Source organism: Zea mays, chromosome 4 (assembly GCF_902167145.1).
Source record: "Zea mays cultivar B73 chromosome 4, Zm-B73-REFERENCE-NAM-5.0, whole genome shotgun sequence".
In the NCBI taxonomy this organism is placed as follows: Eukaryota; Viridiplantae; Streptophyta; class Magnoliopsida; order Poales; family Poaceae; genus Zea; species Zea mays.
Genome location: NC_050099.1, coordinates 164,243,888 through 164,262,116, shown reverse-complemented (window position 1 = coordinate 164,262,116; position 18,229 = coordinate 164,243,888). Strand labels below are relative to the sequence as shown.

The window sequence follows — 18,229 nt, the reverse complement described above, 5'->3', positions numbered from 1 at the left end:
ATATGGTGTGGCCGTGTGGGTGACAGGAGGGATAGAGTGGGAGTGGGTCGAAGTGGTTCGCTTGTTTTTGAGGAATCCCTAGAACCCGCATCTTAAGGCCTTGTTCGTTTGTGTCGGATTGGTGGGTCGAAACGATTTCTAGCCGGATTATTTCTCTAATTTATATAAACATTGATTAGCTGGAACGATTCCAGGTGCAATCCGACGTAAACGAACAAGCCCTAAAGGAATATTTCGACCCGGAACCAACCTAACCTGTGAACCTTTTGAACCAAACTCGGGTTGATGCAGGTTCAATCCGTTCCAACCCGCATCAACCTACTAACCAAACACACACTTGTTGATGCAGGTTCAACCCGTTCCAACCCACATCAACCCACTAACAAACACACACTTGGATCATTGATCTATTACCACCCCTAATTTTATGTACTATCCAAGAAGCCCGAAGAGCCAGGAAATACTATGGTTCCATCCTTCAGTACCTGAGCTAGGACACAAAGGTTGGAACGAAGCTACAGGTTCGAAAAAAATATGATGATGATACTGGTCAGCCACAGAAGTGCTGCGTGTAGGATCTCCCTACATACGTAATGTAATGGAAGTAGGATCTCCCTACATACGTAATGTAATGGAAGCTCGATAAACAAAATGAGCCTTCAGGCACTACATGCAGAACCGTGGAATTTGACCACCTTAGATTACCAGGCATCAAATCAATCTGTGCAATACCTTCTGCCCGTTTTTTAGCATGAAGTATTATTTACAGTTTTAACTTATGTTAGCTGTTTTGCCAGGTTTTCCCTACTGGGGTATAACATTACAAATTTGAACAGTGGGAGAAGGCTTTCGAATACTAAGGTAGAGAGGTAACAGAACTGAATCGCGTGTTTGCATTTTATCTTTGAACTTGCGACATTATGCTTTCAATGACAAAGCACATCTTGGTATCTTCTTCCTCTACTGCAACATGTTTGTCAGCCCGGCAGCGTCCCCCAGACCAGGGGCAGAAAATCGACGGGCTGGGTTGCTGTCTGGTCAGGCAGCACTGCCTTGACCAGACAGCCAAACAAGGCAGTCTTTGTGATCTCTCCCTGAAGCTCTGCAATAGGTACAGAGTTCCAAGTAACTGCCAGCAAAGCAAGAGCCATTCAATTACTTGCCAATACGAGGGTGTCCAGAAGGCCTTGCAAATACTCCCTTGTACATGTGATTTGTTTTTGGGAACTCCAAATCAAGCGGCGATCATGGAGACAGCACAACATTATGAACTGCAGTACACCTATCACCTGTAAGGTTCACTTCTGATAGAATGTGATGTTGCACCAATAGACGATGCTCTAGATCTTCTCAAATACTGCAGTCTGATAGTCCATACAGAAGGTCCCAACACCTTTTAGAACTCCAGCAGCAGAATTGAATCCATAATTGTGATCTGAGACCCCATTTGTTCCCTTGCCACGCAATTTGTTGGGAACGAATCTGAGTATCAAAATAATAAAATGGCACAACTCAATAAGATGAAGAAACGCAGATCATAGATGGTAAACTGCTTTTAATTTACCTACATTAAGCCAACGATACCAATAGCATAACAACAAGCCACATGAACTATAAGTGATTGGCTCACAGAAATAGTAGATTGATTAATCAATGTAGTGCATACACATATATGTGTATAGGCATTTAGGTAATGAGCGCTAGGGTTAGGCTTAGGCCTATGGAAATAGAACCAAAGCTAGCATCATTGCTTAATGCAGATAAACATCACATCTACTAGTGCGCTCGCAAGCACAAGGGCAGCGGTAGAAAACACATGTTGGCATAGAGTGAGCCCAATATAATCCGGTGGGCAGCCTGGCTAACAGGCCACGGTTATTTGAAGATTTCAGAAGAAATTAAACAGTTTGTTCAGTGTTAAATGCACAAAATATAATACACATAATGGATAACTGAGACCTGGGGTGCTCAGCTTTTCTGCAAAGGCAAACAAATAGGGACTCAAAAAATAACATGGGCTAAAATATATCAAATAGCCATCACAGAATGGGTCATAACCTTTCAGACCACTGTGAGACACACCTATTATAGATTGCATCCCAAAACTGAATGCATTATGCAGAACGTTAACACACTGACCTTTTTGAGAGCAAAATTGCAGTTTAGTGGACACAATTGAACTATACTCCTTTCATACGCCATTTCATATGAACTCAGTAGTAATAGCTGGTCAGAGCAATCTGATCTAAAGGAAGGAAGAATGAGTGTGTTTGGTTGAGCTGTCGCTTTTGAAAAAGTCGCAGTGAGCTGTGAACTGTGGAAAAATAATTTCTGGATTATGGATTTATGGGTTGTGCAAAAGCTGAAGGTCGTTTGGTTCAACAAGCAGATCCTGTCCGTCAGGCTCATCTTCCTCCGGATGGAACCCCCAGCCAGCCAAAGTCATGCCCATCCACGATGGCACCCACGCTTGCCCCCGGCGGCGGACCCACACTCATCTGCACGGTGGCCGAGGTCCCGCGTAGTGGCCAGCGCCAAGGCCATGCTCGAGGCTATGGCCTCGCCCCAAGGAGGCCAGAGGAGGGGTCGCTAGAGCCGAGCGCAGGAAATGAAGGGGCACCGCCACTGGTCGAAGACGCCGCACAAGATGAGAAAGGGGTCACAGTCTCACACATGAGAAGAGGTCAGGGATGAGAAAGAGAAAAAAGGAAACGATATCTTCATAACTAGTGGCAGATGGGTATTTTTTTAAGTTGTCTACGTTCAGAACAGGTAAAAACAGATGGTGAGCTGCTTTCAGTTTTGCACTAGAGCAAAAGTAGATTTTGGCCTAAACTAGTTGTAGCTTTTCACGCCTTCAGTTGTTTTTTGGCTTTTGCAAAAGCAGGTTCAAAAGCCCAACCTAAGAGACCCCAAATGATGTTGCATCTTAATATTTCAATTTAAACTGGTTTATCTCATTTATGATTTAACATTAAAATAATTGTGTCTAACTACCAATTCATTTTGCTTTCAGTTTAGATGCCATATGTCTTGCCAAAATAAAGGAATCATATATAGAAGTAGGTTAAACTAAATTGCAGATAGGAGAAAGAGCCAAACCTAAGCTAAATTACTGGAATAGGAGCAAATTGGAGTCATTCTGCAACAACAATAAGTGTTGTTAGTGGCATCACTTATTGATCCATGTCAAGAACTTCTGATAGATTTAGCCATCCACGGGAAACAAATTGTGCTGGTTTTGTCTTGTGAATGCCTGAAATTTGAACAGAAGTTAATTAACAAAAATAAGGCACGATTTGAAGAGATTAACTTGAAAGCTTCAATTAAATATGCATGTGTGTAACAGTTTCAGACCTAAAGGCCAACACAGAACTACAGAAGGAGTATAGCTTATTGCTCTAGTGCTTCAGAGTTTTTCCATGCCAAGGGGCCACTAACTTAATTTTAAGCTGAAGAGGGTGCATTCTATGGACCAATGACTAAATTTGAAGCTGAAGAGATACATTCTATGGATAGAGAATTTTCTCCTTGTTCTGTGAACCGCTCAAAGGCACCACCGTGCTTGTGGGATGGTTTCACACGCTGCCGCTTTTGTCCCAAGCTGAACGACAGCTTCTCCCTATTCTCCGGCACGCCTCTCTTGCCATTACCGTCCATCACCGTTACCACTTGCCCTGTGTCCTTCTCGTCATCCGCTGCCACCTGGCAGCGAACGCGCAACCGTTCCTCCCACCCCTCCGGGAAGCAGGGAAGCCAATGTGGAACGTGGTTCAGCGGCGGCTGCCTCCCCGCCGCCGCGAAGCTCTCCCACCCGTCGACGGAGCCGCAACCCGGATCCCTCCTCGGCAGGGGCTTCGGGAACGGGACCTCCCTCACCGCAGCGACGAACTGGGCGAGCTCCGCGAGCGCGCCGGAACAGAGCAACGGCCGCGTGGGGTCGGCCGCGCCGGGGAAGCCGCCGAGCGCGTGATCCTCGAGCGCGAGGACGGCGTCGGTGACGTTGGGCTCCGTGCGGCCGCGGGCCTCGGCGAAAGCTGCGGCGGCGTGGCCCAGGGACGCGATGTAGCGGCCAGCGATGTCGGAGAGGGCGCGGAGCGCGGCAGGTTCAGCGGCGGAGTAGCCGGAAGAGCGGAGTATCTGCGCGGTGGAGACGGTGGAGATTGCGGCCTGTAAGTGGCGTGGGACGGCACGGGGGTGCTTCGCCGGAGTTCCCATACATGGCGCCGAGCCGCCGACGGTGAGGAAAGGCCTAAAACCCTAGCGGTTGGATCCTTCGAATCGAGGGTTTTATGCTATGTTTTCGGGTTGCGTTTTCTTTCTAAAATAACAATCATCGATATATAAATGATTGCACAAAATGTGAAATGAGCTACTACGTTTTAGGTGGAACGATTAAATCTAAAATAGCAACCGTCATTAGATCTAAATTTGATACAGCAGATCGTTTCACCAATATATAAATGATTGCACAAGATTTTCCCCCTATATAATCGGGTCTCTTTCTATTTTGTGAACGGTATTTTTGAGGGCACGGTTCCCGAAATTTAAACGCTAAAGTCTTGTTGGATTAACTCTTAATCCATAGTATTGCATGGGTTTAAATCCCAAACAAATCAAACATTTTCTTAATTTTATCCAGAGATTCAATCAATGTGTAACAAGAATAATCGAACAAGGCTTAAGGTTGTTTCAATGAAGTCCTCTAAATTTCATCCCCTAAGAGCATCTCCAACAACATGGCCTATAAAAATACCCTATAATTTAAAATTTAATATATTTTATAGAATTTAGGGCACCAACAAAACATCTCGCTCTAGCAGTAAAGCCTCAAATCTTAAAATTATAGGGCAGCACACTACGTTGTAATATATTTGAGACACTTAAGAGAGTGCCCTATATTTTTTTGACCAAATTTTAGTTTTTCTTGGGTAGAGTCCATATTTCAATTTGAGACACCAATTTGAATCATTCATCCGAAAAGCCATCGCAACATAATCGACCGATAACCTCCCTATACCGGCACCACCTGTATTGCACTTGCCCCTTTCGAGTAAGGTAGTTCTCCACTAGTTTTCATAATTAGTCAGTCAAGGGCGTCCCATACCATCCTTGTGGTAACATTGTTTTCACATATGGTTCTCCATGTTCCATTTAACACAATAATCTTACCATGAACAATAATTAAACCAACAAAATAATAGAACATAATCATAATGCAGATATAACATTAATCACAAAACCAGATAGAGCAATAGCAAGCATATCCAATAGTCCATTTGTTTGGAAGGTGTGGGGTAAACAAAACTAGGGCAACCTATTAGGTCCCATCAAGTTAATCTGGGCATGTCGCGGTAATTAACATGAACATTATTAGGTAAAGAAGAGTCATCAAGGGCACAACTTGCCTTATACTTGCGATAACCTTGTAGTCCAGACGCTGACCCAAAAGTCGGGCTCCAGATTCCTCGTGTCCTCGCCTCTACCCGTAGCAATACATACAATCAAGCAAATAATGAATATGGTAACATTACACCAAAGCATATGAACAAACTGTGTAAAAATATTCTATGCGTCGCTATGATATCATAGGTTCGAGAACCATTAAAATTGGAGTTAAAACAAAGAAGTTATGGATAAAACAATATTTTTAGGTGCAATAAATCTAATAGATGTTACATTTAAATTAAGAAGGTATTAAATCGAAATATTTGAGTTGATATTAATCACTTTAACAATTATTTATAATAAGCGTATGTTACAGCTATAAATTAGATTAACTAGATTGTCTAGCTAATTGTCGGGTACCGTAATTAGGGGTACCCTCAACACTCCTAAACACGGCTGGTAACCACACTCAGCACAAACCGCAAAGACTGATGGGCGCGATTCAGGTCAAGGTCTCGTCTACCAAGGGACGCAATCTCGCCTCGCCCGAGCCCAGCCTCGGACGGGAACAGCAGTCCCGGACGAATTCACGCCTCGCTCGAGGGCCTCCTCAAGCGGTGGGCGCCCACTCGACTCGCCCGAAGCCCGGCTCGGGCAGGCTTCGTTGTGAAGCAACCTTGGCCAAATCACCTCACCAACCGACCGTATCGCATGCACATTTAATGCGGGGATCGCCTGACACCTTATCCTGACATGTGCGCCTCAGTCGGCAAGGTCGAAGTGACCGCATTCACTTCGCCCTTTCACTGACCGACCTTACAGGAAAACAGCGTCGCTCGCCCCGCTCCGACTGCTGTGCCACCCACCGGGTTAAGACTGACAACAGTCGAGTTCAGCCTCGGGCGCAACAGGAAGCTTCGCCTCGCCCGACCTTAGGCCTCGGCCTCGGGAGGAGGTCTCCGCCTCGCCCGACCCCAGGACTCGCCCTCAGCCTCGACCTCGGGAGGAATCGCGTCCTCGCCCGACCCCAGCCTCGGTCTTAGGAGAAGTCTCCGCCTCGCCCGACCTTGGGCTCGGACCGATCGCGCCACAGGGGATACATCATTACCCTACCCCTAGCTAGCTCAGGCTACGGGGAACAAGACTGGCGTCCCATCTAGCTCACCCCGGTAACAGGTAATGATGGTTCCCCGCGTGCGTCCATGACGTCGGTGGTTCTCAGCCCCTTACGGAAGCAAGGAGACGTCAGCAGGATCCCAGCCGCACCGCCAGCTGTGCTTCTACAGGGCTCAGGCACTTCTCCGACGGCCACGTTATCGCGTACACAGGGCTCAAGCACTTCTCCGACAACCACGTTGGCATGTACACAGGGCTCAGGCACTTCTCTGCCAGACACGTTAACGCATAGCTACACCCCCCATTGTACATCTGGACCCTCTCCTTGCATCTATAAAAGGGAGGTCCAGGGCCTTCCTGCAGGAGGGGTCGCGCGGGGGATGAGCTAACGAACAGTCTCTCTCTCTCTCTCTCTCTCTCGCGCGCGCGCGCGCGACGCTTGTAACCCCTACGACGAGCATCCCCCGGTGCGAGATAATACAAGCCGCATTCCCCCCTTGTGTTCCATCTTGCGCCAACCCATCTGGGCAGGGACACGCAACGACAAATTTACTAGTCGGTCGAGGGACCCCCCCGGGTCCGAAATGCCGATAGTTGGCGCGCCAGGTAGGGGACTGCTGCGTGCTAACGAACACTTTCCCGTTGAGTTCCAGATGGGTAGACTTCAGCAACCTCTTTAGCCCAGGACGGTGCTCCGCTTCAGGAGTCTCGAGTTCGTGTCCCTCGACGGCAGCTACGACATGATACTGAGAGCACCTAGAGGGGGGGGGTGAATAGGTGATCCTGTAAAACTTCAATACTTAAGCCACAAAAACTTGTTAAGTGTTAGCACAAGTATGGCCAAGTGGCTAGAGATGAGTCAAAACACAATAACCACAAGAAAGCAATCACAGAGTTGACACGGTGGTTATCCCGTGGTTCGGCCAAGTACAAAACTTGCCTACTCCACGTTGTGGCGTCCCAACGGACGAGAGTTGCACTCAACTCCTCTCAAGTGATCCAATGATCAACTTGAATACCACGGTGTTTTCCTTTCCTTTGATCTTTTCCCGTTTGCGAGGAACCTCCACAACTTGGAGTCTCTCGCCCTTACAATTGAGTTCACAAAGAAGTACAGAGTAAGGTGGGAATGAGCAACGCACACAAGACTCGAAAATCAGAGCAACAACACGCACACAAGTCGCAACAAGAGCTCGCAACGCAACACAAAGAGTTCACAACTCCACAAGAGCTCTATATGCTATCACAATGAAACGAATGCGTGAGATTGATGTCTTGGTGCTTAGAAGAGTTGTAGGAATGCTTGGTGTACTCCTCCATGCGTCTAGGGGTCCCTTTTATAGCCCCAAGGCAGCTAGGAGCCGTTGGGAACAAATCTGGAAGGCCATCTTCGCCTTCTGTCTCGTGGCGCACCGGACAGTCCGGTGCACACCGGACACTGTCCGGTGCCCGATTTGTTTCCTTAAACAGCGCATCCGACCGTTGCTGTCAGAGTCAGATCTGCGCACCGTTGGCGCACCGGACATGTCCGGTGCACACCGGACAGTCCGGTGCTTCCTTCCGACCGTTGGCTCGGCCACGTGTCGCGCGCCGATCGCGCGGCCGACCGTTGGCCCGGCCGACCGTTGGCTCACCGGACAGTCCGGTGCACACCGGACAGTCCGGTGAATTTTAGCCGAAGTCGCCGGAGAAAAACCCGAGAGCGGCCTCTTCGGCTGGGGCAGCCTGGCGCACCGGACATTGTCCGGTGCACCACCGGACACTGTCCGGTGCACCACCGGACAGTCCGGTGCCCCAGACCGAAGCAGCCCCTTGGCTGTACACAGCCAAGTCTTCTCTTCTCTTCTTCTATCTGTTTCTAACACTTAGACAAATATATTAGTACACAAAACCAATGTGCTAAGGCTTAGAAACATACCTTAACTTGTGATTTGCACTTTGTTCATCCTTGGGCATATTTTCACATTTAAGCACTTGTGTTTGCACTCAATCACCAAAATACTTAGAAATGGCCCAAAGGCACATTTCCCTTTCAATCTCCCCCTTTTTGGTGATTTATGCCAACACAACATGAAGTAGATAGCACAAGTGCAAAATCACTTCAAATAAAAACTCAAATTGGTTTTGATTCAATTTTGGCATATATGGATCATCCTTTGCCACCACTTGGTTTGTTTTTGCAAATCAAACTCAAATCTCTATCTCTAAGTCAAACACACATGTTGAAGCATAAAGAGAGTCATTCCAAAAGAGATTGATCAAAGATTTCAAAAACTCCCCCATAATCAACACTTCTCCCCACAAGAAGCCAACTTTTGACAAGAGAGACAATAAAAGAGACACTAAAAGCTTTTGACAAAACAAAAACTCTATTCTACTATTTTCGAAATCTCTCAAGTGGTAGCTGATCCATTTATCACTTTGGCCTTTATTTTCTCCCCCTTTGGCATCAAGCACCAAAACGGGATTAATCTTGGCCTCTTAACCCCATTGCCTCACAAAAATCTTCAATTAAGATCAAATGGCAATAAGAGTTCATGAGATGAACTTGGAATTAGTCACCCTCTCATCGGAGTGCAGTGGAAGTCTTTCATGGTCCAAGTCCACCTTTTCCCTTTCAATTCTCCTTCGAGACTAAGTCAAACAAACTCAAGCATATGGTTAGTCTCAAAGGGTCAAGTTGTAACACATCTCCCCCTAAAACTGTGCATCACTTTGCAACGGACTTGTGAGGTCCAGGGAGTGTTTGTACAACTTGAGCACCACAATAAACAACAAAATGCAAAATGAACATGATCAAAAGCATAAACACATGTATGCTACAATTCAATCCAAGTTCCGCGAATCTAAGACATTTAGCTCACTACGCAGCCTGCAAAAGGTCTTCTCATCTAGAGGCTTAGTGAAGATATCGGCTAGCTGGTTCTCGGTGCTAACATGAAACACTTCGATATCTCCCTTTTGCTGGTGATCTCTCAAAAAGTGATGCCGGATGTCTATGTGCTTTGTGCGGCTGTGCTCAACAGGATTCTCCGCCATGCGGATAGCACTCTCATTGTCACATAGGAGTGGGACTTTGCTCAGATTGTAGCCAAAGTCCCTGAGGGTTTGCCTCATCCAAAGTAGTTGCGCGCAACACTGTCCTGCGGCAACATACTCGGCCTCAGCGGTGGATAGGGCAACGGATGTTTGTTTCTTAGAGTTCCATGACACCAGGGACCTTCCTAAGAATTGGCACGTCCCCGATGTACTCTTCCTATCGACCTTACATCCAGCATAGTCGGAGTCTGAGTATCCAACTAAGTCAAAGGCAGACCCCTTTGGATACCAGAGCCCGAAGCAAGGCGTAGCAACCAAATATCTAAGAATTCGCTTCACCGCCACTAAGTGACATTCCTTAGGATCGGATTGAAATCTAGCACACATGCATACGCTAAGCATAATATCCGGTCTACTAGCACATAAGTAAAGCAAAGAACCTATCATTGACCGGTATGCTTTTTGATCAACAGACTTACCTCCTTTGTTGAGGTCGGTGTGTCCGTCGGTCCCCATCGGAGTCTTTGCGGGCTTGGCGTCCTTCATCCCAAACCGCTTTAGCAGATCTTGCGTGTACTTCGTTTGGGAGATGAAGGTGCCGTCCTTGAGTTGCTTCACTTGGAACCCAAGGAAGTAGTTCAACTCGCCCATCATCGACATCTCGAATTTCTGCGTCATCACCCTGCTAAACTCTTCACAAGACTTTTGGTTAGTAGAACCAAATATTATGTCATCGACATAAATTTGGCACACAAACAAATCACCATCACAAGTCTTGGTAAAAAGAGTTGGATCGGCTTTCCCAACCTTGAAAGCATTAGCAATTAAAAAGTCTCTAAGGCATTCATACCATGCTCTTGGGGCTTGCTTAAGTCCATAGAGCGCCTTAGAGAGCTTACACACATGGTCGGGGTACCGTTCATCCTCGAAGCCAGGGGGTTGCTCCACGTACACCTCCTCCTTGATTGGCCCGTTGAGGAAAGCGCTCTTCACATCCATTTGGAACAACCTGAAAGAATGGTGAGCGGCATATGCTAGCAAGATACGAATTGATTCTAGCCTAGCCACAGGAGCAAATGTCTCCTCAAAGTCCAAACCTGCGACTTGGGCATAACCTTTTGCCACAAGTCGAGCCTTGTTCCTCGTCACCACCCCGTGCTCGTCCTGTTTGTTGCGGAATACCCACTTGGTTCCCACAACATTTTGCTTCGGACGAGGCACCAGTGTCCAAACTTCATTGCGCTTGAAGTTGTTTAACTCCTCTTGCATGGCCAACACCCAGTCCGGATCTAGCAAGGCCTCTTCTACCCTGAAAGGCTCAATAGAAGAGACAAAGGAGTAATGCTCACAAAAATTAACTAATCGAGATCGAGTAGTTACTCCCTTGCTAATGTCACCCAGAATTTGGTCGACGGGATGATCCCTTTGAATCATCGCTCGAACTTGGGTTGGAGGTGCCGGTTGCGCTTCTTCCTCTATCACTTGATCATCTTGTGCTCCCCCTTGATCACACGCCTCCTGTTGATGAACCTGTTCATCGTCTTGAGTTGCGGGTTGCACCATAGTTGAGGAAGAAGGTTGATCTTGCTCCAGTTGTTCCTGTGGTCGCACATCACCGATCGCCATGGTGCGCATAGCGGCCGTTGGAACGTCTTCTTCATCTACATCATCAAGATCAACAACTTGCTCTCTTGGAGAGCCATTAGTCTCATCAAATACAACGTCGCTAGAGACTTCAACCAAACCCGATGATTTGTTGAAGACTCTATACGCCTTTGTATTTGAGTCATAACCTAATAAAAACCCTTCTACAGCTTTGGGAGCAAACTTAGAATTTCTACCCTTCTTTACTAGAATGTAGCATTTACTCCCAAATACACGAAAGTACGATACATTGGGTTTGTTACCGGTTAGTAGCTCATACGACGTCTTCTTGAGGAGGCGATGAAGGTAGACCCTGTTGATGGCGTGGCACGCCGTGTTCACGGCTTCCGTCCAAAAGCACTCGGGGGTCTTGAACTCTCCTAGCATCGTCCTCGCCATGTCGATGAGCGTCCTGTTCTTCCTCTCTACCACACCATTTTGCTGTGGTGTGTAGGGAGCGGAGAACTCGTGCTTGATCCCTTCTTCTTCAAGGAACTCCTCCACTTGAAGGTTCTTGAACTCGGACCCGTTGTCGCTCCTTATCTTCTTCACCTTGAGCTCAAACTCATTTTGAGCTCTCCTGAGGAAGCGCTTGAGGGTCCCTTGGGTTTCAGACTTATCCTGCAAAAAGAACACCCAAGTGAAGCGGGAAAAATCATCAACAATAACTAAACCATACTTACTCCCTCCTATGCTCAGATAGGCGACGGGTCCAAAAAGGTCCATATGCAGCATCTCCAAGGGTCTTGAAGTGGTCATCACGTTCTTGCTGTGATGCGCTCCTCCCACTTGTTTACCTGCTTGACAAGCTGCACAAGGTCTATCTTTTTCGAAATGCACGTTAGTCAAACCTATCACGTGTTCTCCCTTTAGAAGCTTGTGAAGGTTCTTCATCCCCACATGTGCTAAGCGGCGATGCCACAGCCAGCCCATGCAAGTCTTAGCCATTAAGCATGCATCTAGACCGGCCTCTTCTTTTGCAAAATCAACTAAATAAAGTTTGCCGTCTAATACACCCTTAAAAGCTAGTGAACCATCACTTCTTCTAAAGACAGACACATCTACATTTGTAAATAGACAGTTATACCCCATATGACATAATTGACTAACAGATAGCAAATTATAACCAAGAGACTCTACTAAAAACACATTGGAAATAGAATGCTCATTAGAAATCGCAATTTTACCTAACCCTTTTACCTTGCCTTGATTCCCATCACCGAATATAATTGAATCTTGGGAATCCTTATTCTTGACGTAGGAGGTGAACATCTTCTTCTCCCCCGTCATATGGTTTGTGCATCCGCTATCAATAATCCAGCTTGAACCCCCGGATGCATAAACCTGCAAGGCAAATTAGGCTTGGGACTTAGGTACCCAACTCTTGTTGGGTCCTACAAGGTTAGTCACAATTTCCTTAGGGACCCAAATGCAAGTTTTATCACCTTTGCATTTTGCCCCTAACTTCCTAGCAATTACTTTTCTATCCTTTCTACAAATTTCAAATGAAGCATTCAAAGCACAATAAATTGTAGAAGGTTCATTTGCTATTTTCCTAGGAGCATGAATAACATTCCTTCTAGGCACATGATAAATAGCATTTCTTTTAGGAACAACATTTCTCCTAGTAACATTTCTATCATACACATAAGAGGAACTAGGAGCAAACATGGCATGAGAATCATAAACATATGAATCAAAAGCGTCATGACTTACATTTCTAGTTTGTCTTCTATCATGATACAAAAATGCATGGTTCCTTTTAGCACTAGTAGCCATAGGGGCCTTCCCTTTCTCCTTGGCGGGAATGGGATCCTTATGGCTTGTTAAGTTCTTGGCTTCCCTCTTGAAGCCAAGCCCATCCTTAATTGAGGGGTGTCTACCAATTGTGTAGGCATCCCTTGCAAATTTTAGCTTATCGAAATCATTCTTGCTAGTCTTCAGTTGAGCATTAAGACTAGCCAGTTCATCATTAAGCTTGGAAATTGAAACTAGGTGTTCACTACAAGCATCAATGTCAAAATCTTTACACCTAGTACAAATTTCAACATGTTCTACACAAGAATTGGATTTATTTGCTACTTCTAATTTAGCATTTAAATCATTGTTGACACCTTTCAAAGTAGAAATGGTTTCATGACAAGTAGATAGTTCAAAAGAAAGCATTTCATTTCTTTTAACTTCTAAAGCATAGGATTTTTGTGCCTCAACAAATTTATCATGCTCTTCATACAACAAATCCTCTTGCTTTTCTAAAAGTATATTCTTTTCATTCAAGGCATCAATTAATTCATTAATTTTGTCTATCTTAGATCTATCTAAGCCCTTGAACAAACATGAATAATCTACTTCATCCTCATCACTAGATTCGTCCTCACTTGAAGAAGCATAGGTAGAGTTGCGAGTACATACCTTCTTCTCCCTTGCCATAAGGCATGTGTGACGCTCGTTGGGGAAGAGGGTTGATTTGTTGAAGGCGGTGGCGGCGAGTCCTTCATTGTCGGAGTCGGACGAGGAGCAATCCGAGTCCCATTCCTTGCCTAGATGCGCCTCGCCTTTTGCCTTCTTATAATGCTTCTTCTTTTCCCTCTTGTTTCCCTTTTCCTGGTCACTTTCATTATCAGGACAGTTAGCAATAAAATGACCAAGCTTACCGCATTTGAAGCATGATCGCTTCCCCTTGGTCTTAGTCTTGCTCGGCTGTCCATTGCGACCCTTTAGCACCGTCTTGAAGCGCTTAATGATGAGAGCCATTTCTTCATCATTAAGCCCGGCCGCCTCAATTTGCGCCACCTTGCTGGGTAGCGCCTCCTTGTTCCCTGTGGCTTTGAGAGCAAAAGGTTGCGGCTCGTTGATCGGTCCATTCAAGGCGTCGTCCACATACCTTGCCTCCTTGATCATCATTCGCCCGCTGACGAATTTTCCTAGTACTTCTTCGGGCGACATTTTGGTGTACCTGGGATTCTCACGAATATTATTCACCAAATGAGGATCAAGAACGGTAAAGGACCTGAGCATTAGTCGGACGACGTCGTGGTCCGTCCATCGCGTGCTTCCGTAGCTCCTTATTTTGTTGACAAGGGTCTTGAGCCGGTTGTATGTTTGAGTTGGCTCCTCGCCCCTTATCATCGCGAACCGTCCAAGCTCGCCCTCCACCAACTCCATTTTGGTGAGCAAGGTAGCGTCATTTCCCTCATGAGAGATCTTGAGGGTATCCCAGATTTGCTTATTAATGAATATAGGACTATCCGAACTATTAAAGTGCATTCCACTATCTACAATCTCCCATATGCTAGGATGGAGAGAGAATAGGTGACTACGCATTTTGTGGCTCCAAAATCCGTAGTCCTCCCCATCAAAGTGTGGGGGCTTGCCGAGTGGAATAGAAAGCAAATGTGAATTTGAACTATGCGGAATACGAGAGTAGTCAAAAGAAAAGTTAGAATTAACCGGTTTCCTTTGTTTGTCGTAGTCGTCGTCCTTTTGGGAAGAAGAGGACTCATCGCTGTCGTAGTAGACGATCTCCTTGATGCGTCTTGTCTTCTTCTTCTTCCCATCTCTTCGCTTGTGGCCCGAGCCCGAGTCATTGGACTTGTCATCCCTTGGCTCGTTGACGAAGGACTCCTTCTCCTTGTCGTTGATCACAATTCCCTTCCCCTTAGGATCCATCTCTTCGGGCGGTTAGTCCCTTTCTTGAAGAGAACGGCTCTGATACCAATTGAGAGCACCTAGAGGGGGGGGGGTGAATAGGTGATCCTGTAAAACTTCAATACTTAAGCCACAAAAACTTGTTAAGTGTTAGCACAAGTATGGCCAAGTGGCTAGAGATGAGTCAAAACACAATAACCACAAGAAAGCAATCACAGAGTTGACACGGTGGTTATCCCGTGGTTCGGCCAAGTACAAAACTTGCCTACTCCACGTTGTGGCGTCCCAACGGACGAGAGTTGCACTCAACTCCTCTCAAGTGATCCAATGATCAACTTGAATACCACGGTGTTTTCCTTTCCTTTGATCTTTTCCCGTTTGCGAGGAACCTCCACAACTTGGAGTCTCTCGCCCTTACAATTGAGTTCACAAAGAAGTACAGAGTAAGGTGGGAATGAGCAACGCACACAAGACTCGAAAATCAGAGCAACAACACGCACACAAGTCGCAACAAGAGCTCGCAACGCAACACAAAGAGTTCACAACTCCACAAGAGCTCTATATGCTATCACAATGAAACGAATGCGTGAGATTGATGTCTTGGTGCTTAGAAGAGTTGTAGGAATGCTTGGTGTACTCCTCCATGCGTCTAGGGGTCCCTTTTATAGCCCCAAGGCAGCTAGGAGCCGTTGGGAACAAATCTGGAAGGCCATCTTCGCCTTCTGTCTCGTGGCGCACCGGACAGTCCGGTGCACACCGGACACTGTCCGGTGCCCGATTTGTTTCCTTAAACAGCGCATCCGACCGTTGCTGTCAGAGTCAGATCTGCGCACCGTTGGCGCACCGGACATGTCCGGTGCACACCGGACAGTCCGGTGCTTCCTTCCGACCGTTGGCTCGGCCACGTGTCGCGCGCCGATCGCGCGGCCGACCGTTGGCCCGGCCGACCGTTGGCTCACCGGACAGTCCGGTGCACACCGGACAGTCCGGTGAATTTTAGCCGAAGTCGCCGGAGAAAAACCCGAGAGCGGCCTCTTCGGCTGGGGCAGCCTGGCGCACCGGACATTGTCCGGTGCACCACCGGACACTGTCCGGTGCACCACCGGACAGTCCGGTGCCCCAGACCGAAGCAGCCCCTTGGCTGTACACAGCCAAGTCTTCTCTTCTCTTCTTCTATCTGTTTCTAACACTTAGACAAATATATTAGTACACAAAACCAATGTGCTAAGGCTTAGAAACATACCTTAACTTGTGATTTGCACTTTGTTCATCCTTGGGCATATTTTCACATTTAAGCACTTGTGTTTGCACTCAATCACCAAAATACTTAGAAATGGCCCAAAGGCACATTTCCCTTTCAGATACTCCTCCCCTTGCAGCACGACAACAACGACGGTCGTCAGCTCGCCCGGCGGTGGCGAACTCGACGACGTCTTCCCCCTGTGGCAGAAGAGCAGCATCTGGGTTTGTCCTACCACCCTCCTCACCACAGGAGGAGGAGACAGGGCAACCGTGGCCAGGCAGGAGGCGGCACCTCGTCGGCTGTCGGTCCAGAGCGAGTCGACGACGCCGGCACCCCAGCGGGGGACATGTCGGGTGTTGTCCTCGCACCTGAGACAACGACGGATGTCGTTTCCCCGCGATGTGCCAACCCCAAGCGGACTGATGACGCCAGCACTCTCGCGAAGGACTTGCTGGGCGTTAGCCTCGTACCTGAGATGACGGTGCAATCCGCCCCCGACGCGACTTCACCACCGTTCATCGATCAAGAGGTACCGTCCGTTTTCCACCCTATCCCTTTTAAATTCAGCCTCGATCAACCAAGCGACCCCGCTTCGGTGAGCGCTTTCGCAAGGGCATACCCTGACCTTCTAGGGTATCCTATGCGGTCATCTTGGGATCGACGGACGACCGTCTCAACCTCCGGGCCCCTGGGTTCCGAGGAAGAAGACGACCTCGACTCCAGTTGGGATTTCTTCGGGCTCCGTGATCCCAGTGCCATGCGAGACTTCATGACCGCATGTGACTACTACCTCTCCGGTTGCTCTGACGATGGCCACAGCCTTGACGACGAGGGTTGTGACCCAAGTCGCGAATGTTTCCACGTCAATCTGGGGGATCGCGACGAAGGCAACCACCTCGGTATGCCGGAGGATGACGATCCCCCTGGGCCTGCTTCTCGCGTTGACATCCCGCGAGAGCTAGTTGTGGTCCCAGTCCCTGCGGGGGGTCAGGACACACAGCTCGAGCAAATCCGCGAGATGCAGGCCAAGCTCGACGAGGAAGCAGGGCAACTCGTGCAGCTCCGGCAAAACATCGAGCAGGAGAGGGCAGGCCGAGCACTCGCCGGAGAAGCGCGTCATTGGGCCCGGGACGTCCAACGTCGTATCGTTGACGATGCCCGGGCAAGGCTGCCCTCGGCCTCCAGCGGGGTCGGCCAGAATCTAGCTGCAGCGGCGATGCTGCTTCAGATGATGCCGGAGCCATCCACCACCGAGGGGCGGCGTATCCAGGGAGAACTCAAGGGTCTCCTGGAAGACGCAGTGGTCTGACGGGCCGAAAGCTCTGCCTCCCAAAGGCAAGGGTGCCCCTCGGAGCATCGCGCAATGACTTCCCGACTCATGCGGGAGGCCTCGGTCCGCATCGGGCGCGCACGGGACGGGACGCCTGCAGCCCCGGATCTCCTCGGCGACGAGCACCGCCGCCGCAACCGTCGAGCCCGCCTCGACGAGAAGTTGTGCCGAGGCTACTGAAAGGGAATTAGGCTTTCACCTATTTCCTAAATGATTTTGTTGGTTGAATTGCCCAACACAAATAATTGGACTAACTAGTTTGCTCTAGTCGATAAGTTATACAGGTGCCAAAGGTTCTCACTTAGCCAATAAAAAGACCAAGAATTGGGTTCAACAAAGAAAGCAAGGGATAACCGAAGGCTGCCCTGGTCTGGCGCACCGGACTGTCCGGTGCACCAGGGGACTTCAAGCCAAACTCTTCACCTTCGGGAAAACTCAGAGGCGCTCAGCTATAATTCACCAGACATGTACGGTGCACACCGGACAGTGTCTGGTGCTCCAGAGGAGAGCGACTCTGAACTCTCCAGCTTCGGATTTCTGCTCCGCTATAATTCACCGGACATGTCCGGTGTACACCGGACTATCCGGTGAGCCAGCGGAGCAATGGCTACTTCGCGCCAACGGTCACCTGCAGAAGCAATTAATGCGCGCCAGAGCGCGCAGAAGTCAGGCACGCGCGAAGTGGCGCACCGGACACTCTACAGTACATGTCCGGTGTGTCACCGGACATCCAGGCGGGCCCAGCAGTCAGAGCTCCAACGGTCGGAACCCAACGACCTGGTGACGTGGCTGGCGCACCGGACAGTGTCCGGTGGCGCACC

The 18,229-nt window shown here is 48.2% G+C and overlaps 1 protein-coding gene across 4 annotated transcripts; it reads right to left on the bottom strand.

Moving 5' to 3' along the window:
- Nucleotides 1–711: 711 nt before the first annotated feature.
- Nucleotides 712–4,349, bottom strand: LOC100277408 (uncharacterized). 4 transcript variants are annotated; one of them, NR_158701.1, is made up of 3 exons: nt 3,507–4,240; nt 3,103–3,256; nt 723–1,482 (listed from the first exon to the last, which is right to left on the bottom strand). NR_158701.1 is itself a non-coding variant. In XM_035966847.1 (2 exons), the coding sequence occupies exon 1, from the start codon at nt 4,216–4,218 to the stop codon at nt 3,469–3,471; it is 750 nt and encodes a 249-aa protein (XP_035822740.1). In that variant the 5' UTR covers nt 4,219–4,349; the 3' UTR covers nt 712–1,482; nt 3,103–3,468. The 4 variants fall into 4 exon arrangements, 2 of the variants coding, with proteins under 2 accessions (XP_035822740.1, NP_001352921.1); NR_158702.1 differs by having other exon boundaries at nt 953–1,482; nt 3,358–4,263; XM_035966847.1 differs by having other exon boundaries at nt 712–1,482; nt 3,103–4,349.
- Nucleotides 4,350–18,229: the final 13,880 nt, after the last annotated feature.

Excerpts from the sequence above, each read along its gene's own strand:
- LOC100277408 (XM_035966847.1), bottom strand. The coding sequence starts at position 4,218 with ATGGGAACTCCGGCGAAGCACCCCCGTGCCGTCCCACGCCACTTACAG.